This window comes from Pocillopora verrucosa, chromosome 9, assembly GCF_036669915.1.
Source record: "Pocillopora verrucosa isolate sample1 chromosome 9, ASM3666991v2, whole genome shotgun sequence".
In the NCBI taxonomy this organism is placed as follows: Eukaryota; Metazoa; Cnidaria; class Anthozoa; order Scleractinia; family Pocilloporidae; genus Pocillopora; species Pocillopora verrucosa.
In genome coordinates, this window is record NC_089320.1 from 3,496,284 (window position 1) to 3,519,401 (window position 23,118).

The window sequence follows — 23,118 nt, forward strand, 5'->3', positions numbered from 1 at the left end:
AAAAGAATCTGCGATTAGATGGTTGGCGGTTTTTCGCAAGAAAATAACATGATTGGTTACCAGCCACGCAAAACCGGGGCATTTAAATTTCGAATCTTCGATCGTTTAAATCAAATCTTCACAAAGTTCCACCCTGTAGGTAACTAGAGGATTATTTATCAAATTTTTTTATGAAGTATCACCAAGATGGGTACCTTAGAAAGCAAACAATGGTCTGAAATACCTCCGGAAACACCGAAACCTGTGGATAAGCGGATCTCAAGACTTCTAGTCGCGGATCCTCGATCACCACTAGGAGAACAGAGAACACCGATTCAACTCGAAACTTACGAAGAATCGCCACAAAACAGAGAACTGTGCATTGATCCGCGATCACCGAGTTTTGTAATTACTCGCACTCCAATTACTGTACCTGTCGCGAGGGAAAACATTCAAAAATCGAAGGAAAGCGATGAAAATCATGGTGAAAACACAAAATCGCGCGATCAAGAGGTACATGTAACTGATCAAGATGAAGTGTTCGGAAACGCGAGCGTCGAAGCCGAGGAGCCACCATCGCCCGATATCACTCAGATCAACAAAATCCTAAGTGAAATATCCATGACGCCTGTGTCACCCGAAGCTCCGATTTCGAAGAAAGATACAGCTCGCTTGCTAAAAAAAACCGCCAGCCCATCTGATTTCAAGAGGAAGAGGAGACTTTCTGGTCGTAGAAAATCAGTCCCACAAAAGCTCTTCTCCGACAAGGTGGCTCCAGCTCCCAGATCTCCTCTAGCTCAGAGAAACTCTGTGGAAATAACTGAAGCAGTGAGAAAGGGGAACAGGCTTTCATTCCGAGCACAGAAAAAGAAAAGACTTAGCTTACAAGAAGGACTCTATATTGGAAAGGAAAATACCCACGCTCCTCTGGTGATCATGTAAATTATCTTAAACTTTGAACTTTTAATTTTAAAGATTTGAAATACTTTGAAATAATTTTAAGAAACAGTATTTAAAAAGTTTATAAAAGACATGTTTGTTAAGACATTTACTTAAATGAGACTAAATTATCTTAAAATTGAGTTGTATAATCTATCACTAACAGTAAGAGATGGACAACCTCATGATCCATCATGATCATCAACACTAAGGAAGGTCTAGCACTTTATACTACTTTGTAAAAAAGATAGCCTTCCCTCTGTAAAGAGAACAATGGGGGACTAGAGTTGTTGATGATACCAATAAGTAATTCAAATTGATTACTGACAGTACATGGAAAATATTGTATGTGTTTAATGAGTAAAACTGTTAAATTTTCAAAAGAGTGCCCACATTGAAAATGAGCTTTACAAGAACTCAACTGTGGGCAACATTTCCCATAAACATTTTGTTGCATTTGCAATGTACAGGTTAAATTAGAATAAGATTCTTGGTACAACATGTAACTTGCAGATCATGTAAATATAAGTTGCTATATTGAGGTATTAAAGCTCATCTTTGTTTATTGCTTCAAGTTTTCTCCACAGTGTTCAATTATGATAATTGCAAAAGACAGCATTTTCAAATTTCCTTGAATTTTACCTGATCAAAAAATGTATTCCCTGGCTGAACGAAAACAAAGAAACAACAAATTACTATTATTCAACCTCCCATTAGGTGTCCTTAAAATATTGAAAGTAATACTTTTTACCTTAAAAATTTTTGTAAGAGTAACATCAAGAAAAAAAACCTGGTTAGTGAAATTCAAAGAATTCACTTCAACCCTTAATACTTTGACTGTCTCAAATGTCAAATTCATTTCACCATCACTTGAAAGTAGACTTTTCTTCACAAGCAGTTTCTAGACCACAACAGATAAACTCATCAAACTACAATCAGCACCAGTTTACTTTTGGATCAAACAATCAAAATTGTGTTGTGATGAAAAAACAACTGCCGTGGATCCAAGTATACCACATTACACTTCTAACTAGTTGTAAACTGACTAGTATCAACAGTGAAATACTGACTGCTACAGTCAAACTGCCTCTTGAGATGATATGGAACTTACATTGAGTTAATTACCAATTCAAGCAAAGTTATTAACAAGATATACAATAAGTAGCATAAAAATTGAGCTTGTTTCAATTTTGGAGAATTTTGAAGAGGCCCTGATTAACAGAAATAAGTGCACTTCAAAATGAGTACTTCAAACTGAAATCCAACAAAAATGTATCACTTTCAGTTAATGAAAATCTCTACACAAGAATCTAATGCCATTTTAATAGACCAGTCGTTATTTAACACTTGGGCTAAGAAAGAGGATTTTAGGGGGGGGGGGGGAATTCACATAGTTTTCAGAGGGAAAGGAGGGTGGGGAGTCAGTCATTACCAAAAGAGTTTGAAGTGAATTGTGGATTAAGGAATGAATATGATTTAAGCAATTGTCATAGTAGTGAACAATACTTAAGCTGGACTTAATTTCACTACTGTTTAGGTAGTATTCATCACTGCAAAGATCGCTCTCAAATTCATTTATTAATCTGAAGTTCACATATATGATTTCCATATATTCACAGCCATTTAGTGGTTATACTCACAGGAGAAATTAGACACTTGTCACTGTACCCTTAAAAGGCTAGAGAAAGATGACTAGAAAAGGCAATGCTATGAACTAGATCAACTGAAGGTGCTATTTGGATTTGACACCAAATCATGACTGATTTAACCCTTTACACCCTAACATCAGTATGCATATTCTCAATAAGTTCTCTGTACATATCCTAAGAGGCTGACGAGGAGAATTTGATCAACAATCATGACCTTCTTTGGCTGGTGATCATTTTTTAATCTTATGACCTTAATATTTGATTCAGGGGTGATACTGTAAGAAGAAATGAAATACTAGTCACTCTTAGGGGGTTAATCGGAATAGAGAACACCCAGGAGAGAGTCCAATTGTTAATATAAAATCCTGAGAGTAGAAATTCTGTGGTTACGTACACATTTTACAGACAAATAGTTTTTGTCTAACGCTTAGTAGTTATTGGATAAGGTTGAGCATGATATCATGAATTATCAAGACCAAAGTCAGAGTTATCTGCCAAAGTCGAAGGCAGAGGCAGCTGATAATGTAGACACAAGGTGACTAGATAGTTCACAATATCATGTGAAAACTGAATTCAATAATTATTCAGTTTTATTATACATTTTTCAAACAATCTGCCAATGCAGGCACTTCTCTTTGAGTTTGTAAAAGTTGGAAAACACTACATAGACAAGAGGCTTGGAAACAAAGTAAACTTTGAACTCAACATGATAACTGCATCCTCAACTGAACTGATTAATTGCTTGAAACTAGCCTTGAAATGAACACCAAAAAAAAGAAATGTAGTTCCTATTAATCTCTTAAATAAAATTTTATGTCCTGAAAAAAATTCAATTTCCTTAACTGAAGTTTTTCACCAAGCTGGATTGAAATGAAATGGTTTACCTGAAAGTACACTTACATACCACTCTAACTCTCTCTGAAAAGCTAGTGGTAACTGCTCTAACTGAAATATGTGACAAGCTAGTGGTAACTGCTCTAACTGAAATATGTGACAAGCTGGTGGTAACTGCTCTGACTGAAGTATGCGACAAGCTGGTGGTAACTGCTCTGACTGAAGTATGTAACAAGCTGGTGGTAACTGCTCTGACTGAAGTATGCAAAAAGCTGGTGGTAACTGCTCTTACTGAAGTATGCCTTGCTTTCATCTACTCCTTAACCTGTTGCATCCTTGCATCACATAACTTCCACATTACTTAAAAGTAAATTGGTCCAACTGACATTCTAGCTTCTTGAATCACCAAAATCAAATCTGAACTCATTATCAGATGTTTGAAACTTCCAGACATTGTTTGAAGGAATCTCTTCTTTGTCTGTGGCTTTCTGTAATTAAAAATGATAATAATAATAATAATTACAATAATTACTAAATAAATCAACCACACAAACTTAAATGAAAAAATAAAAAATAAAGATCTCAGTCTGGATCAGCTCACAAGGGAAAGTTGACTCTTTAAATCCCAGATCAAATATGTAATTCTCCTTGTTGACAACCATACAATTTTTATATGTTAGTTCAGAGAGTTTAGTATTGGATCAACTAATTATCCCCAAATTGATCTTTTTTTTTTTCTCATCACTTATGTGGTCAATACTGTGTTAATATTGTAAGGAGAAATTCTGTTTTGGTCACTCATGGAAGTTGAAGGGTCAATTTTAAAATACATAGTTTATTGACTTGAAGTGCTTTTAATAAAATTAGAATTTATGTAATTAATTCACATTCTGGTCTTTACCCTAATTTAACCCTTTAAGTCCAAACATCAGTGTGCATATTCTTGATACTGTTCTCTATACATTATCTAGTAAGGTGGTTACAAGGAGAATTTGTTTGGAAATCAAGAACTTCTTTAGTGAGTGGTTGTTTCCTGTTTATTCATTCAACTTAAATGTTTGATTTTGTAGTAAGATTTTTAAAAGAAATTAGAAGCTAATCGCTCTTAGGCATTAAGGGTTAACAGCCACTGACCTCCTTATCTGAATCTTTGCATTTTGTCTGACAAACTTTGACAAAAATACTTTTTTGTTCTTCCCTGTTAACGGTAGCCAGTCTTGGATTCACAGATGGTTCTACATATTTGAAGAAAAAAAAAGAAGCCTACTGTATTTTCAGGAAAATGAATATCAAATTACATTTTTCTCCTGTGTTATAAAACATATTCTAAATTGTGTAGTTCCAGAAAATATCCATACCCCCACCACGGAGGGAATTTCATATAGGACCCCCCCACCCCTTCGGATTTTCCATTTTGGGGTAGTAGTTGTAGCCCCCCCACCCCTCTGGAATTTCCAAAGAATTTTCTACCACCCCCTATACCCCCTGGAAATATATTTTTTTCTCATAGCAAACAACAAACAAGAGGGACGTGTGATTTTGTCGCGTGTATATTTGAGAGATGGCGTACACGCGCAAGGTAAACGTCGCTAACTAGCTTAAACTTAACGTTTGCTTTATTTTAAAATACAATACTTATCCTTAAACATTTAACACAGTATTTTCAGTACACGAAAGGAGAAAAAAACCGTACAAGTCGCAACAAAACACTTTTGAACTGTTAAGTTTGTACAATGTACTGAGAAAATTGCGTGCACTTGAAATGGAAACGTTCGAAATCACATTAAGCAACGTAAATTTGCACAAAATTGTGTTATAAATAAGAGAGCAAAAGAGAAAACCGAGTCAGCAGTAAGTTATTTTGAACTCATCTTTCCAAATTCCAGCCTCTAATGTAAAATTTCTTCACACAAGCATTGATTCTTGTTAACAGCGGGTCGATAATTTCGGCCGATTGTGCATAAACAAACCTTGGCTAGTTACCAGTCCCACGCGCATATATACAAAGCCCTGGATCCTTGTGTTTCTCGATGTTACAATCAACTGTTTTCGACTACGGTACGCCTGTACTTATCATTCATTGTAACATCGCAAGCAAGTAAGCCATAAAGAAATCATCAAGTCTCCTACACATTATGATGCAACAGAATTAAGCTCAGTGCAGATCAAAATTAAGAGATGGCTGGAGTCAATAAGGGGTAGCGAATGGTAAATTTATGCGAAACTTTGCGAGACGGCGAGACCAGCGTTTTTTTTTTTTGCGAGACCAAAACTTTTTGAGTGTTTTAATTGCGATACCAATGTTAAGACCCCAAAACAGCTTTGCAAACAATTCGAGACTGTGAGACGTTTTGAGTCTTTTGAACCGCTCAAAAAACGAGACTGCAGTAAAGTAGGTAAGTGGCGCCAATTGACATATACGAAGAAAGTCGATCGACTTCCTACCCTCTGGACGAAAATTTCGCCTCTTACCCCCCATCCCCTCTGGAATTTCCTGGGACTTTGACCCCCCACCCCTCTGGAATTTCCAATTCCCTCCGTGGTGAGGGTATGGATATTTTCTGGAACTACACATTAGGGAAACAGATTTCATTTCCTGATTCCTAATTCCAGAACAACTGAATGACAACTGAATTTTCAAGTGTGGAAATGATTCAACTAGTCGTAAATAAATACTCTTTAACTTTGCAAGGTCACCTTGTTTTTCCCTTCTTCTGTCTTCTTCCATCTTCTTTCTGTAGTCTCCAAACAGTGAAAACATCAGTTGTCGTTTTCTTGGCTGAGAACAATACATTTTTCAATCAAAAGTTTTTTACATTAAACCAAAGGCAAACCAGAAGGGTGAAGAAGATAATTTGACTATTTATTCAATATTTATACTGTTAGCGCAATTGTTATAAAATTTAGTTATCAAAAACCCCTAATAGCATTTACAAAACAACTCTGCATAAAAAGAAGTGCAAAGTTCCCCTGCAATATAAATGGTTCTAACTTACCATTGGTGTTTTGGAAGACTTTAAAGATCGTAAATGACGGTGAACAACTTCGGCTGTAACATAAAGCGAGCATATAATCAAAAAAGCAATCCACTGAAGGTAATGAGACAGTTAGAATAAGTTGTAAAAAATAAAGGGAGGCATTAAGGTCATGAATAATTCAAAATCAACTTAAGGTATATAATTATACAGGCTACAAACCAAATGTGCCATAGGAAAAGAACTTTCTTCTGCCATCTTGGAAATTTTAAGGTGAGCCTTAAAAAAATTAAATTTTTCTTTCTTATTTTGTTTGAATATTAGAGGGGGCTAATAAAGATCAGGCAACTGGGGATCAGTGTTGATTGTCATAGCCTGCAGTATGTGGTATTCATCGAATCTGGGTGATGATTCAGTGGACAAAGAAGAATTGCCCTTTGGCCTACACCCTAACATCAGTTTGCATATTCTCCATACTGTTCTCTATACATTTCCAGAGGTGCTGAAAAGTAGAATTTGTTCAAAATCAAGAGCTTCTTTAGTTGGTGATCATTCTTTTATTCTTATGACCTCAATGAAACATTGAGGGGTGATTTTCTAAAGAAGAAATTAGATGCTAGTCACTCTCAGGGGTTAAAGGGTTAGACATAGACCTCTACTCCTCCCAAAAAGCCCTCAATGTGGATGCCATAGAAACTCATAAGCCCCCTGAGGGATACCCTGGTAAACTGATTTTTTAGCTTCTTGGTGTCAACTTTTGCAGTATATTTTTATCATGATATTATTAACACAAACAAAAACTATCAATTTTGTTTCTTTTTTTTCATTTTAATCCCACTATCTACCCTTGCAGGCTCTATTTCCTCTCCCCTACTCCTCCCACCCTACATGTCCCTATTCCCCCTCCACTGCCTCCCCTCCCCCTTTATAGAGAAATACGATATGATCTCAGAGCAAATAATGAAAGATGGGGTATCTACACAAGAAACCAAGTTATAATTGGTACGGGTATATCATGTTCGTTCCTGTATTATTGGTTATCTAGCAGGCACTAGAGCTTCAAACCAATCACAGAGCGTGGAAAAGCAAAATATTATTTTTGACTTTCAAAATTAATTGCTCTGTTATTATAGTAGCGAAAAAATATTACCGTGTTTCTTGTCAGTCTTCTGAAAAGCAAGGCCCATCTCAAGCTGTTCAATACACCAGTTCAGCTCTCGATGAAACTTGTCCTCTGCTGACTTCAAAGTAACATTAAAAATCCATCAATTAAACTAATTTCAAAAATTTTGTCAGTTTTTAATTGTATTTACCTCGAAGTTTTCTTGGGTTTCGCTTCCATCGTGTTTCTTACTTCCTTCGACAGACTCCTAAAATATGCATTAAAAAAGATTAAATTGAGAACATTCTCCGTACATTTCCAAACGAACGTAACAGCAGATACCTTAAGACTTTGCTCTTGCTTTTTACGTTTGGCAGCCTCCTTCTTTTTCTTATTTTTACGCTGTTTTGCAGTGAGTTCTTTCGATGCTTCTCCATCCGCCATATTGGATCTTCTTTTCTTTCTCAACCAATCAAATCGAATAACCTAGAAAAGTTTCAACCAATGAAAAGATGAAGATGTAGCCAATCACATTACTCGGAACTGCCAGGAAGGCGCGCGTTAGCGGAAGCTCAACGGTTTGTTTATAAACAATTAACCCCGGTGGCTTCCGTTATGGATGTGGAAATGCCTGCTCGCTATTTCTTCAGCGAAGTGGTTGATCGTTACCATGATTTCGACGGGGAATGCGAAGACTGTGGTCTGATAGTCCCAGAGTGGTCGTTGTTACAATGTCAATATGGTTTCTGCGGGAAATTTTTCTGTCAAAATTGTGGATTTCGTTGTCGCAGATGTGGCGATTACGAATCCCGCGCAGTTTCCCTTTGTTCATCTCACGCTAGACTCGTTTATCCTTATTGTGACGGGTGTAAGAACCAATTCTGCGATGTCTGTACGGACATATCCGTTACCCAGGTAAGCCGAAAGAACGTTTTATCTTTATATACAGTGACGTGGCGGATTACGGTATAATAAATTTGTACAACGTTCTTCGTTTCTCGTGTACATCGCTGAGTCTTGTAACCAACAACAACACCGGCTTTTTAGTTGTACGAACACTGAAGCAGAGATCTTTCGCGTTACCGCCGGTAACGTTAAATTTTGATTTCATTAAAGGGTTAGCTGTTCCCGAGAATCACACTTTTTAGCTTAATTCATTCATAATTTAACAATCTTTTGATCGATCTTTCAACCTGCCTCGTCTCTGTAATTACAACTTTGTACTCGTATTGTGCTGAAATTCTTGCGACTGTTTACTGTTGGAGGTCTAAAATTTTAGCCGCGCTAAGAAAGCCGTAGCTAATACAGTTTTAAAGTATCACTTAGAATCCATTTTACAGAACATTCAAACTGAGAAACGAAATATTATAGTAACTAGTGGTAATTTTTAGATGAAAATGAAAATGGATGAAAGTGAAAATTGTATTTCATTTCAAAACCATATTCCTTGTGTTTCAGTGTAATTCCTGTCTGAAGCATTTCTGCTCCAAGTGTCAAATCCAAGGGAACGAGAACATAACCAAGAGTGGAAAATGCGACCAATGCGACATAAAAATACTTCGCCCCTTACAAGAAATTTGTCGCAGCCAAATACGTCATGTCATCAGAGGAGCTATCACAACTGGCAGTTCTCTTGTTCACTCGCTGCAGTCAAAGGACATTGACCAGAATGTTCAACAGCTTCCTCTCCCAGGACATGTGAAGAACTTTGTATGCTACAAATAATTGGACTGACCCTTAATACCCATGTGAAAATAATGGGGACGATTGGCAGTATTGTTAACTAGATCTAGCCCCAAATTCGTGTAACTTATTTACAAGGAAATCTGTAGGAGTTAGAGGGGAGAATTAATAATTGGATCTTGAGAGTTAAAGGGTTAAGGCACTCTTCTTAATGTGTGACTGGAAGGTCAGTATCCCAAAGGATCTGCATGAATTTATTATCAGTAAACAATTAATTTTGGGGAAAAAAAAGAATGTTAATGGTGTAATTAAATCTTATCTTAAGAAGACCAGTTAGTCAAATGTTTCACAGGTACTTTAATTGAAAATATAAAATTAGTGAACTAGTGTAAAAAGGTTGTTTTTTAGTGTAGAGGAAACTTGAAATTTGTAAGAGGGAATTTGGAAATCTTACTGAAGAGGAAGCATATAGAATTTTTAAGTAAGTGTTATAGATTTTGCAAAGAATAGTGAATTTTACCTTCCACAAATACTAACTTTCTATTTCCAGGAAAAGTAATAAAATAATATGCTAACTTTGTAGTGTAAGGTAACAAAGATAACTGTAAATGTTTTAACAAATGGTGGAATTGTTGGATTTCTTTCATCACCACTGATTATAAATAGATGTCACAAAATAGAAGGAATTGTGTTAAGTTTGATGCAAGCACAAAATAAAGAAACTCAAAGGGTTTGTTTTCCTCAAATAAGATGCAAAAATGTATTGACTCCATATATTGACCAGTGTCTAATTTCTCCCCATATCATATCACCCCTGAATCAAACAGGTTACAAGAAAAGAGGAAAAGATCACCAACTAAATAACTCTTGTGTCAGCACCTTTGGGAATGTATGGAGAATATGCATACTGATGTTGGGATGTAAAGGTTTTAGTTAAAAATCTGTGAAAAAAATCAAGGGTGTGGTAAGCTGTCAATTATTGACCCAGTGTAACCGAGGAGTCATTCTTGTCTACTTTTTTCATTTCAATGTTCCATTTGTTGTGTTACAATGAAATAAATAATGGAGAAAATGCTATGCATAAATTTTGGCCTTTATTTAATTTTATAAAAAAAACTTTTACAACTTGTAATTTTAATAACAGAATATTCTTATTTCTAATGTATGTAAAAATATTCTTTTAAACAAAAACTAATTATTAAAATATGCATCTTTTACACCTATGTTTTGCATTTGATTTAATTCATTTCTTTTTTCATCCTATTGAAATTTTGTCTCTGCATCACAAAAATAAAATTTGAAAATAGTTGTATTACCAAACTACAACCAAGCCTAAAATTTCCAAAAATTAGATAGATGCAATTTTTTAAATTCTACCTCTTTAAAAGTTATTACTACTCAGGCAAATTTATGTTGGAAACATCTTTTTCTGCGTGAATCCTCTCTACTCTTCCTATAAAAGTAAACTGCAAAAATCTATCAATTTCTTAAGTTAATCTAAAATTTTATTTTGTACATGGAAAATTTAATATTTCTTACATCTGTAATCCTTTTCTCCCAGTCACTAAATTCATTCATTAATTTATTCATTCACCCCTCCATTCACAGCATAAAAAAGTAATTACTTTCCACTGGAAAAAAAAAATTATGGTACAAATGGTAAGGAATATTTTCCTAATTAAAGTGTTATAAAAAATTAAATCCCAGCAGATTGTCTAATTTTACATCCAGCAAGTAGTACTTTTAGTTTCAGCCAAGGTTTTCTAAACAGTGCTCCATGTATTCATGGGTTAAATTGTAACGTGTTATCATTCCCACAAGCTGAAATAGGAAAATATCAATATGAATATTAAGAATCTTCAATACACACTGACTCAAAATCTGTATAGATAGTAAGTTGTTGACTATGCAATTTAAGTCACAAACTTTGCCACCATCAATGGCCAGTTTATAGTCATTGAATGCATTATGTGACCGGTATCCAGTCAACTCGCTGACGGTTCAACTCGCCAATGCCAACTTGCCGACGTATAAAATCAAGTAGAGACATTGGCGATAAGTGACCAAGTGACCAATGTGACCAAGCATAACATGCTTCCTCTCATGAATGGAATTTTAGTTTACACAGGGCACCCAGATGCATACTTAGCCCATTAACACTTCATACTACAATGTGAAAAAAGTCAATGCAAGACTTGCCTCAATGAAACTCACAAAATCATGTAAACAAAAAAGCTCTGTCATATAATAAGGGAATGTTCTATACGTTCAGATCACTCCCATCGAAGGTTAGAGAAATCAGGGCACATGAAGAAACCAAAAAGTTACAGCCAATGTCAATCACAGACCAGTAAACTCTAAATTCATGGATTGGCTCCTCCTTGATACAATAACATTCAAATTCTCAGTTAACCCTTTCACTCCCAAGATCTCAATAGTAATTCTCCATTCTGCCTGACAGACAATTCTTCTATAATGTTACTTTGGAGAATTTGGTATTAGATCAAATAACAATCCCCTGATAAGTATTTTTCTTGATTCTCATCACTTGTCTTCTTCATATTGTACCAATACTGTAAGGAGAAATTTTGTCTTGGTCACTCATGGAAGTTGAAGTGTTCATAGTCAGAGCTTTACAGAAGGCAAGTGCATCACTGTGACAATAGAATGAGCTCACACCTAGACAAGAGCCCCAGACACTACATGTGCATAGCTTATCCTTGTGCAAGACTTACCTGCCCTTTAGTGTTAACCACGATCAAATGCCGCAGCCCCATTGTCCTAAATAGATTGAAGACCAGTGGCACAGGGGTCCAAGGAAATACCATATATGGGCAAGGGTTCATATAGGGGGTTACATCCTGAAAGAAACAAAATGGTGCCAAGAAAACTAGGAATGATGGAACACTTATCAATAAACCCTTTTACGCCAATTAAGTGTTAAGTATAACTTCTCTGCACTTTTCCCAAACATCACTTGAAATACTAACCCTGAGATGTTGGCATTACATTCACCTATTTTCCCTAGTTAATGTTTTTCTTCCTTCTTATCACCTTTCTGTTTCAAAATGTGTCAATACTGTAATGAGAAATTCCCTCTTTATCACTCACATGATTGATATTTTTAAGATACATCTTGACACAATCAACCATCTTCCCTATAAAGAAACACACTTTGCAGCAATATAATCTGCCTGAGTACGAGTTTGCTCACCATAATTTTCTGTTGATCTTCAAATTCAACTGGCACGTCATGAATGTCAGGAAACCGAGGATAGTCTTCAGTCATACTTTCAAAATTAAGGTCACGTCTCTTGGGTGTCTGAAATATCAACAATGTCAAGTGACGTACAATATAAATTAACAGGTGTTTATTAGTTTCCAGTCATAATAGCTGAGCATTAATAGGTACTTTTGGTTGCTCAAAACAAGCTCATTCTTTCTTTGTGTAAATCTAGTAAATGCTTCCTCTTGTCTTCTCCCTTTATTTCAATTTCCCTTGGTTCCTCATCTTTCAATCTTTTATCAGTTTATACCATCTGACCAGCAATTTAACATCAATTTAATTTGTAAAATTAATGCTTTTCTAAATTATCACTCCCCTCACTCCAAGAATTCTGTGCAGCACACTAATATCTATTTCTCCTTCTTTCACTGATTTTTTTTACTTGCCAAAAAGGACAAACTGCTCATAGTCTATTGCTATGTTTGCTGCTCCTGACTCAGTAAAACTTCTTACAATGAGTGTACTTGACTACAATATCACTGGCAACTGTGGGCTTTACCTGTGTATTCTCAGTGTAGAATACTCTCTCTTTTAGAAGAGTTACCAGCTGTGACCTGAGAATGAGCCCATGAAATGTCAGTGCCTGGGGCTCCTCCCGGTCTGTCAAAACAGGGACTGATACAGTACTAAAATTTGGGTTAATTGCACCACTAGGGACATCTGCAATGACAGTCATAATAATAAAATTGTATATATATAATTATATAATTATATACCTGAATTTTCATTTTAAAGTTTATTAGAAAGGCTTTTACTGGCAAATGCAGCTGTTATGTAGAATTTACCGTCAGTAGATAAAACATCACACAGGTATTACTGAACAGTTGCAGCACAGTCTGCTCTCTGGATATGTGTAGAGATTCAAGTTTGGGACAGGAAAATCCCAACTGTATTTCCACAAGCAAATTTTCTTGTCAACTTCTCCCTTGCAAAGTTTTCCATGGAAGTGTAGATATTAAAGTATGACAAGTCCACCTGGTAAAAAAACTTATCCAAAAACAAGCATACCCATTACTGAACAATTAAGGTGCTGGTGGACTTACCAACACCATGATCAGCCATCAATCTCCCTTGAACTGTAAAGTTGTCTTCATTAAAAGGATAGGACATCCCAGGAGCAGAAGTTGTGACCTTCAAATCATCCTGATGGCTCTCACTTTTAATTTTTCTCCTCTTATTCTTCACACCCTCAATTCTTGGATGATGTTCAGACTCAGCTCTATTCCTTTGCAGCACACTACTCTCTCCATGACTTGTTAAATGTCGTCGCAGTTTTTGCTCGCTTGTCAAACTTGAAAAGGTGGTTGTGCGAGCAAATAATTCATTTGATGAATCAACTCTGTATTCAAAATCATTCCCTTGTGGTAACCTTTGAGTGTTTTTGTCAACGGTCACCACTGGGAAAGCATTGTGGGCTGTTGTCTTCAGAATCCCAATGATGGAGTGAACTCTCGTGTGAGGGTAAATGTAGGACAGACAGGACTCCATGATGTCTGAGGCTTTCAATCTGGTGAAAATATTTAAACAACTTTCTGCGATAAGACTTAGAGAAAATGGAAATTCCAGTTAATAAGTAATGGACTCAAACCCGTGATCTTTTCCAGTTACACAATGCTTAGACTACTGGGTCACTCTGGCACAAAAATACATCAACTCTGTTAAATACGTCAACTGCAAACATGTTCTTTTTAAGGTTAATACAGTTAACTGCTGATAAATTGAACCCTAATCACTGTTCAAAGGGGAAAAGGTTATAAGCTCTTAAGAAGTTCAAGTTATCAAGATCTGTAGGCACTAGCCTTAGATGTCACTGCACATTCTCATTAGCAGGAGTCAACTGCATGTTTAATTTACTTCTGTGTCTAATATGTATAGTAGAACAAGCTGAGGTGTGACTGTTGCAATTTCACGTAGTACACAAAATCTAACAGAAACCTCTCCCAACAGACAAAACTATGAACAATTATTTATTTGTAGCTTGTAATAGGAATCAATTTTTGTGCAAAATCCAAACGATATCCCATTACCTGACTACTTACTGAAGAAAGCTTCCCTAGGCTTTTTCCACAAAAAAATTTCTGCTTTCTTTCTTTAATATTTTATAATACCAGTAATCACAATTTTTCTTCAATTTTACTTCTATTTAATAATCTCTGGCATATCGTTCACCAAGGATTGTGACTCATCATAAACCCTTACCAGTACCTGTACATTTCCTGAGGGGCTGTCCATTCAAGTAAAGGAACACTCTTTAATTGAATGTGAATGTCATATAGGCCTTCATTGAACAAATCTCCAGACCATTTTGCTACCTGAAGAAACACACACGTACAAGGTGAACAAAGATTTGATCAGAACATATCTTACAGTTTGATTGAGACTGCATGAGCTATCCACTCATTTTTAATGAGCAGCATTAACTAAACACACATGAAAATATGTTTTAGGTGATGATGTTTGAGATCTGTTTGAATGATGAAAGCTTAGAGAAGAACTCTTTCTGTATATTTATTTGGTGTTTAGAATATTGGTACTCACAATATCTCTGGTAAGCACCATGAGATTACATGTTCTGGGCCTGGTTCTTCAAAGCACAACTAGGCTAACCAATGGTGAATCAACTATTTTTGTTGAGTTTTGTTTTATTTAAGCATTGCCAACAATTTAACAGTTTAAACGTTTTCCTTCAATTTCATTTTATGCTAAGGTAAAACAACTCAAGCCTTTAATATAATTAGCTTTATTTCAAGAGAAATCAAGGTCAAGTAGCTTTTAATCCTGTATTTCCTGAACTATTCATTCAATTATTGCCTTTTAAACATCCAGGCCTTTGGGTGCTGTATTTGAAATATAAGAGAAATACAACATCACATCCTCAGCAATGACTTGTCTATAAATATTTTATCATGGTGTCCCTAACAAGCACGGAGGTACTAAATGCTCTCAAGAAGGTAAAACCTGATATAAAATAACACATAAGAAGGAAAAAGAATTCCTACAGTACCATGAGTGTAATCATAATGGGCAGACCATAACTGATCTCATTGGTTGATTCTATCAGGATGACAGTTAAGCTGATGGTCATGCGCACAACTCCACCCAAAAAAGATGCTGCTCCAATCAGCGCAAACGTCCCATGGTAAGTGTGTTCATATCCTAGTAGCCTGTCTCAATAAAAAAATGAAACCAAAAATACAATTGAATATGTGAATGAAATATTAAATCCCTCTTGAGTATTTATCCAAACTGGCTTTTACACTCTGGATGAGTGGTTATAAAGGAATTTCATTTTGATACTAAAACAGGATAAGTTTGTACTCAAGTTAGTTAACCCTTTAACTCCAAGAAGTGATTAACAAGTAACTTCTCCCTACAATATCAATGTACTATCCAGCAAACAGGTAATGAGAATACTCAAATGTATCAGGTAGAAGTTGTTATCTTGATCTAACACAAAATTCTTGTAACTTACTTACAAGAAAATGTGTAGCAGGTAGAGGGGAGAATTAACAATCAGATCTTGGGAGTCAAAGGGTTAAGTGGCCCATCCAGCCCATACTTATCCCAAGTTCTGTAGCACGAAGTGACAAGGACTATTGCTACTCCCCCCTGAATGGGATGCAGTCCATCACAAGTTACCCTGCGCCCTCCCGTTGGCCACAATTGCAAAGAAGATAAAAACCAAGATAAGTTCCAGACTAAGGCTTCTTTTTTACCTGCAGAGCTCACCGATAAACCTGCCATAAGCTGCACCACACAGCAAGCAAGGAACAAACAGACCACTAGGAACACTTGCTCCATACGTCCAACATGCCAGGAAGTAGAAACAAATGAAAAAAATTCCTAGAGATGTCAAACTGAAGGCACCTGATGAAGAAAAAAATGAAAGACATTTTCAGGTTACAATTTGAGGAGCAGTGTGCTCATGGTTAGGGTGATATATTATTGCCAGTATATGCTTGTTCAAGCAGCAAGAAACATAGTCAGGGTTATTCAGGGATGATTTTAATTTGTTACACTCTTAAATCCTAACGTCACTAGGCAAGTTCTCCATTCTGTTCTCTATACAGTTTCTATCATAATGGTAATTACAAGGTCAGGAGAGTTTGTCTTACTAACAATCAAAAGCTTTTGGGGGTAGACAGTTATTTCCTTATTTCCTCTTCTTGCACTTAATATTTGATTCAGGGGTGAGACTGCTGGGGGAAATTAGAGGCTAGTCACTCTTAGGAATAAAATGGTTAAATAAAACATAAGCCATAGAAATGACATTATCTAATTCTCCCAGCTGTAAAAGAAACCATACAAAAAGTAAGTGCTAACTGTGCTTTAAGATTCCATGTAAAGAGTAAAATAATGTAGCTGTTTGAATGGTGGAAAATTCTTCAATCAATGATGCAAATTAAACATACTGTACACATCTTATTCAGTTGGCTGCACAGAATTCAATTCAAATGGCAGGAGCCACAATGAACAGTTCTCAATGCAAACAGCTACAGCTCTAATTATTGCAAAAAATCACTACTGACTCATCTGAATTATTTGTTGTGTTAAGCACTTGATGATTGTCCTGAAAACAAATTACCTAGAGAGGGCAAAAAATATGCAACAAAAAAAATGGCTCTTACCATCCAGGTGAAAAAGGTGCCGTATTGCTGATTCTTGGGAGGTGAAGAACAATGTTGCCATGTCATTGTACTGTCCTTCTTGACAAAAATAGGATATAGTGTTATTTGCAGATGAGACACTACCCTGTAGAAAAAAACCAAAAACAAATAGGTCACACATCATTAACCCTTTAACTCTCATGAGTGACCAAGACAGAATTTCTCCCTACAATATCAATACAATATCAAGCAGAAAAATATCAATAAGGGGATTATTAAGTTTATCTAATACCAAATTCTCCAAACTAACATCACAAGAACTGTATGGCAGATAGTGAAGAGAATTAAAAATGAGATCTTGGGAGTTAAAGGTTTAAGTAAGACCTTTCAACCCCAATGATGTATCATTGTTTGAAGTAGTTTCTCCAAGTAATGAGAATTAACAAAAATATCAGCAGGAATATACTGTGTGATTTTATACTTAATTTTCTCAACTGATATCATGAAAAATGTTTCAGTGCAACCCGAACTGATATTGAGATTTTTGAAGTGATAATAATTAGGTTGAATAAAAAAAACAAAATTAAATATGATAATATATTTCAAGCTAAAACATCTCTTTCCCCCCCCCCCCCCAAAAAAAAAAATACTCATAGTGCTTCATTAAAGGTTTTGCATGATATCATGGAAGTATACAATTATCCTTTAACTAGAGGTTAAACCTAGTTCCAGGTTGGCACAGTGAGTTAAGTCCAACTTTTTTCCACTTAAATTTACGGTCCAGGCCCCAGTTGTTCAAAGGTTGGATAACACTATCCACTGGATAAGACTCTATCTGGTGGATAACGCTATATGTTTTGCTATCACTTATCTGCCAGATAGCAATTTATCAGTTGGATAGCATTATCTGCCCTTTATACAACTGGGCCCTGGTGTAAGGCACAGTACTAGAACAGGCATAAATTGGTGCACAGCCATAACTCACTCAAAGGACCAAGAATTTTTCAGTTTGAAAAAGTTTTGAATTGAGCAGACTGTACAATGATATACAGCATTTTAAATTGACCAATCAAAGCGCACATACTAAATGAGAGATATAAGAAATTAACATTTTAGCCTTACCGATGGAAGTGTTTTACAACGTGCAAGATAAATTGGACCAAAGAATGCTACTGATGTGGTGATCAAACCAACCAGGACTGCTTCAAGAATCCTGAAAGGTAACAAATCTTTTCTTCTTATAAAATTAATAGTGGGATGTTGATGGGAAAAGCTCTAACTGACTAAATTCTGCTGGAATGATCCCCTTTAAAATGTGACTGGGCATGACTGAGGCATCAGAATAAAAATAATGATGAGGAAGATGAAAAGTATCATGAGAAAGAGGATAAATATGAGTATGAAAGAGGTAACTGGATGAAAATGAAAATGGAAAAACAATTTAAAGTAATCATTGAGGATGAAGATGTCTGAATCACAGAAGCATGAGGAAGAAGAGGAGGAAAATCCATCAAAGACAAATTCCTGATTGGGAAGTCTGGGAGCATTTTTTTTCTTTTATCTTAATTAACCAAAAAAAAAAAATTAGAACATACATGGGCATTTTCAATAAGCATTTAACCCTTTACACCCATTAAAGGATGTTGTGCACAATTTTTTTGAAAACTATATTTATTTATTTTTAACAGTTCTGTCCACAATTGAACTACACGGCAAATTAAGATGTTACACTTGCCAAGGGTTAGAACTGACTTAGCTAAAAACTCAACTTTTTATTATAATATGGATCTGTAATTTTCAATAAGCTAAATTTTTAGTGTTTTAAGATTTTATTCCTTTTTACTGTAACTGTATACAGCACTTATTTTATGATTAACTTAACTTTTCCGAGGGTTTACCTGTAGAAGTAATATTTCAGCACGATTGTGAAGTTCATACCATTTTAATTTTTATCAGGGCCCCGATTAATAGCAGTGCTTAAGGCATCTGAATGGGATACCCTGAATAAATAAAGGTCTTCTTCTTCTTCTTCACCCAAACATCAGTATGCATATTCTCCATACTGTTCTCTATACATATCCTTACATGTTGACAAGGAGAATTTGTTTTATTAAAAATCAAGAGCTTTCAAATTAGTCTTTAGTTAGTGATCATTTCCTTTATTCTTGTGGCCTTAATGTGCAATTTGGGGTTGATATTATTGTAAGGATCAGAAATTAGATGCTGAATGCACTCCTAGGAGTCAAAACATTAAAAGAGCTTAATTGCAACCTTACCTCACATGCTTGGATCGAGAATACACATGCAAAATGCGATGCACTGTGAGATGCTTGTTCAATGCATTAAACCATGCTCCAAGGAGACCACCTACGAAGCCCATAGCTATAAAGATCAGAACATCTTGTATGTTCCACAGGTTACAGTTCTCCTCTCCATGACACTTTGAGTTAATTGAAATGCAGGAAAGAGAATTCATTCATCAGTAATAATTGTAAATCTTATAAAGTTATTTACTCGCTAGTTGAAACTAGTATACAATTCAGACACTATTAATTTTGCTTTTATCTTAAAGTACAGTTAGTGAGGTCAAAAAATATACCTCACTTTATTGCCATCTTTTGTACATCTGAAACAGAATTACCTCCAATTCAACAAAAATATATTTCAAAAGCTAATTTTAAGTAAATGGTATTAAAAGATCACTCTTACTTATGGTCAGCTTCAAAAAGTCCCTTCATCAAATATTGTTGAGACAAAAACAATAAGGATAATGATCTTGATGATCATGTAAGTCCTTTATATAAAGAGCTGTTGCCGGGAAATTTTTTTTAATTTAACACCTTGCAAAAATTGACAAAAGAATCCTAATGACCTTATGACCCCAAAGAGCCTCGTAATATCAAAATCATAAATTTCAAAGGGGTTTAATAATATTAAAGGTACTCACACTAAAAACTCCAAAGTTTAGTAATCCTGGTTGATTAAAAGAGCCCCAGCCATAGCCTTGTATGCCAGATAAACAAAAGTTTAATGTGAATGTGGAAGCCATAGAGCAGAAGAACTAAACACAATTTTGAAAAAATAAAATTCAGTGACACTTGAACTTCCATCCAATAAAACATTTCATAACATGTAATTTTGTGACAGCTGTTACTTTCTTTCTCATTTAACAACCTATACCAGTAGTAATTAATTAAGTTTTTATTTATGATAAGAAAAAATATTTTGTGGCCAGAAAGGATGGCCTGATTATAATCAAGATTGCCTTATAATACAACACTGAGTGGTCTTGGATCGACCTATGGCATGGTCATTGCACTGTCTTGCAATGCCCTTCTCAGCTCAAGAGTATAATTATTATCAGAACTCATTTCAAGGCCGAAAATGTTGTCCTCATGATGGACACCTGATAAAAATTGAAGGAGGATTTTACTAGCGAGGCAACAGTATCTGATCAGGAAGAACAGGAATTACATGGATGTGAAAAGGCACATAACCATAATGGGCAACTAAGCTCTAACAAATAAACTTATTTCTAAAAGTTAGAGAATGAAGTGCACAACAGGAAATATTTTATTTACACTTCTCCAGGTAAGTCCCTGGTTCCAAAACGAACTTCCTTCCTCCAGACTAAACAACACTCCACCGATGGGTGCACCAAATGCAGCTGGAGAGGAAAAAAAATGAAGATAAATCATTACAAAGTTTCAAATAGTCTATGCTAAGCATTTAGAGAAAAGCAATAGGAATGCTTTTGGACCAAATAAAAGTCATGCTTGATCTCAATTGGTAAAAAATTAAGTGCACTTTAGTCCATGTCTTAGTCTGTGCATTCTCAAAGTAAATGATTAGAAAGTATTTACCTGCCACTCCAGCAGCTGCTCCTCCAGATACAAAATCTCTCTTCTCTCTGAAAGAATAGTGAAGGCAGAATGCACTTAGAAGAGATTTAACGATTTAACAATTTTAAAAAAGTGATTGATAAGTTGGCCCTTGCAGCTAATGACCAACACACCTGGTTGGATCTTATATCCTGCTTTCTAAGTATGAAATGACTTTAGACAGGTATTGATACACCTCCTGGAGAATTGCTTGTCCATGACAGTTCACCTCGGCAGTGGTTTAATACAGTTGGTACAAATTAATGGTTTAGAAAGCCAGGACTCCAAGGTAGTTCTGATGGCTTGGAGGGTCTCCTCTTCCTAAGAGGTCTGGGCTTCCTGAGGGAAACTTGAAGTTCAGATTCTTGCAGTTTGCATTTTCTGTATTTTGAGGTCTAGCTGTGCCAATTTGTCACTCACAGAAGCTTTATGTCCACTAGTCGTAAAAGCTCAATGGAGTATTGGACTGCATGGACAATGTTTAACCCTTTAACTTCCAGATCAATTTGATCCTTACAGTCGACCATTCAATTCTATGTTAGTTGAGAGAATTTAATACTGGATCAACTAGTTATCCCCAAATTGATATTTTTCTTTATTCTCATCACTTATCTGGTCGATATTGTATTGATACCGTATGGAGAATTCTGTCTTGGTCACTAATGGAAGTTAAAGGGCCAAGAGAAAATATATATATTTTTTTTAAATTTATAGAATGTTCATCCTTATCATCAATAACATTATTATCAAATAGTAAAAAAAGTTGTCATGAATACCTATCTGTTCGGAAATAAGGAAGTTGAATTTGATTTTACGAAATGCAATACTTTGGAACTGGCAAATTAAGAAAAAAGAACATTCTGTTTACAAAAATGTTTTGAATATTTCAAACCAGTTTTAGAATGGCTTTGAAACACAGTTTAGTTAGACAATAGCCAAACTTTGTTCAAATAACTGGCCCTAGGAGTGACCAGCATCTACATGTACATCTAGGCCCAGTTGTGTAAAAGGCAGATAACGCTATCCAACGGATAAATTGCTTTCCCAGATAAGTGATAGCTAAACCATGGTGTTATCCACTGGATAGAGTTTTTAATCCAGTGGATAGCATTATCCAACCTCTGAACAACCAGGGCCTAGTTTCTCTGTGCATCACCTGAGGGATTCCAGCACCTATAATAGCACCACTGTGTATCATGGGTCCTTCTTTACCAACATAAACCTGAATTTTTAACATTTAAAACAAATTTATCAAGAATAAATATACACAATTACATTGGTTTGATTAGGGACCCAACTCCAAGAAAACCCTCACTCCAGGAATTATATCTCACCTGGTTTTTTTAAAATTATTTTGAAAAATAAGTATAATTACAAAAGTCCATTTTAAATCAGTTTTTGACCTGGACCAGTGTTTGTTTGTTGTCCATCTCACAGATTGCTCATGTTGGATCATTTTTTTTTTTTTTTTTATTCCTTAACTTTTTTAATATCTTTATATCTGTATATTTATAAAACCTCTTTTCCTATGTATAGGCACCTTGCATGGATCTTTGTGTCCCATTGGTGCATTTTCCTTTTGGGCATTTATCCCTACAGTTTTTTAATAATTCCTTCTCATCCTGTAAAAAGTATTATAATTCTATTTTCTACATTTTGATAGCCCACTAACGAAAGAGAGATAAAACATCCCCCCCTCCCCCTTTCCCTGCCCCCTTTCTCCCCCCCCCCTTTCTTTCCCTCCCCCCCCCCTTTCTCCCCCCCCCCTCCCAAAAAAGTTTCAGGGTGCAAGTTGTTTCTTCCATTGGTAAAAAACTTTTACTTCACTGTCTATTCTAGATTTTCACATTTTGTTTTAAGTCTTTCTTTTGTTTTTGTTTTTGCTTTTGTTTTTTTTTTGTTTTTTTTTTCTAAAATAAACTTACTTCTTGCTGAAAAAAGGTGAAAATTAAAAAAGTACCTACTAGAGCTGCAGATAAGTGCCTGCCTAAAATGATTGCCTACTCTTAAGGTCCATAGCTTAATTAGCATTCCGCAGCACTAAACTGATTAATTATATATGGTAAGTATATATAATTATGTAGATAAGAAAACTTATCAAATAAAACTATCACACTTAGAGAAAGGAAACACTTTCAACAACCTTCATTGTGTGATTGTTCACAATCCAGGCTGGGCCTGGA

The 23,118-nt window shown here is 35.5% G+C and overlaps 4 protein-coding genes across 4 annotated transcripts; 2 read left to right on the top strand and 2 right to left on the bottom strand.

The window, feature by feature from the left end:
- Positions 1-109: 109 nt before the first annotated feature.
- LOC131795565 (cell division cycle-associated protein 3-like) lies at positions 110-1,284 on the top strand. Its single transcript, XM_059113147.2, has one exon. It carries the CDS (start codon positions 187-189, stop codon positions 919-921), a length of 735 nt encoding a protein of 244 aa, XP_058969130.1. The 5' UTR covers positions 110-186; the 3' UTR covers positions 922-1,284.
- A 1,195-nt stretch (positions 1,285-2,479) lies between these two features.
- LOC131795566 (UPF0488 protein C8orf33 homolog) lies at positions 2,480-7,932 on the bottom strand. Its single transcript, XM_059113148.2, has 7 exons — positions 7,821-7,932; positions 7,690-7,746; positions 7,527-7,617; positions 6,398-6,450; positions 6,099-6,180; positions 4,536-4,636; positions 2,480-3,889 (listed from the first exon to the last, which is right to left on the bottom strand). The coding sequence occupies exons 1-7, from the start codon at positions 7,920-7,922 to the stop codon at positions 3,791-3,793; spliced, it is 585 nt and encodes a 194-aa protein (XP_058969131.2). The 5' UTR covers positions 7,923-7,932; the 3' UTR covers positions 2,480-3,790.
- A 58-nt stretch (positions 7,933-7,990) lies between these two features.
- LOC131795568 (uncharacterized) lies at positions 7,991-10,197 on the top strand. The gene is made up of 3 exons (XM_059113149.2): positions 7,991-7,998; positions 8,033-8,393; positions 8,937-10,197. Exons 1-3 carry the CDS (start codon positions 7,991-7,993, stop codon positions 9,201-9,203), a joined length of 636 nt encoding a protein of 211 aa, XP_058969132.2. The 3' UTR covers positions 9,204-10,197.
- A 39-nt stretch (positions 10,198-10,236) lies between these two features.
- Positions 10,237-22,133, bottom strand: LOC131795561 (H(+)/Cl(-) exchange transporter 6-like). The gene is given in 17 exon segments (XM_066172062.1): positions 10,237-10,982; positions 11,897-12,022; positions 12,376-12,483; positions 12,947-13,107; positions 13,491-13,954; positions 14,653-14,759; positions 15,452-15,611; positions 16,164-16,314; positions 17,076-17,199; positions 18,177-18,267; positions 19,331-19,494; positions 20,002-20,115; positions 20,636-20,721; positions 20,918-20,964; positions 21,712-21,733; positions 21,736-21,769; positions 22,092-22,133. Coding segments are annotated over 17 exon segments (2,073 nt in total). The 3' UTR covers positions 10,237-10,910.
- Between the last annotated feature and the right edge of the window lie 985 nt (positions 22,134-23,118).

Bases quoted from the DNA above. Each gene is read 5' to 3' on its own strand.
- LOC131795565 (XM_059113147.2), top strand. From the start codon at position 187: ATGGGTACCTTAGAAAGCAAACAATGGTCTGAAATACCTCCGGAAACA.
- LOC131795566 (XM_059113148.2), bottom strand. From the start codon at position 7,922: ATGGCGGATGGAGAAGCATCGAAAGAACTCACTGCAAAACAGCGTAAA. The intron at 7,747-7,820 runs GTATCTGCTGTT...TGCATATTTTAG, and splicing joins AGCAAGAGCAAAGTCTTAAG to GAGTCTGTCGAAGGAAGTAA. The intron at 6,181-6,397 runs GTAAGTTAGAAC...TATTGTTCTCAG, and splicing joins AGTCTTCCAAAACACCAATG to CCAAGAAAACGACAACTGAT.
- LOC131795568 (XM_059113149.2), top strand. The intron at 8,394-8,936 runs GTAAGCCGAAAG...CTTGTGTTTCAG, and splicing joins CGGACATATCCGTTACCCAG to TGTAATTCCTGTCTGAAGCA.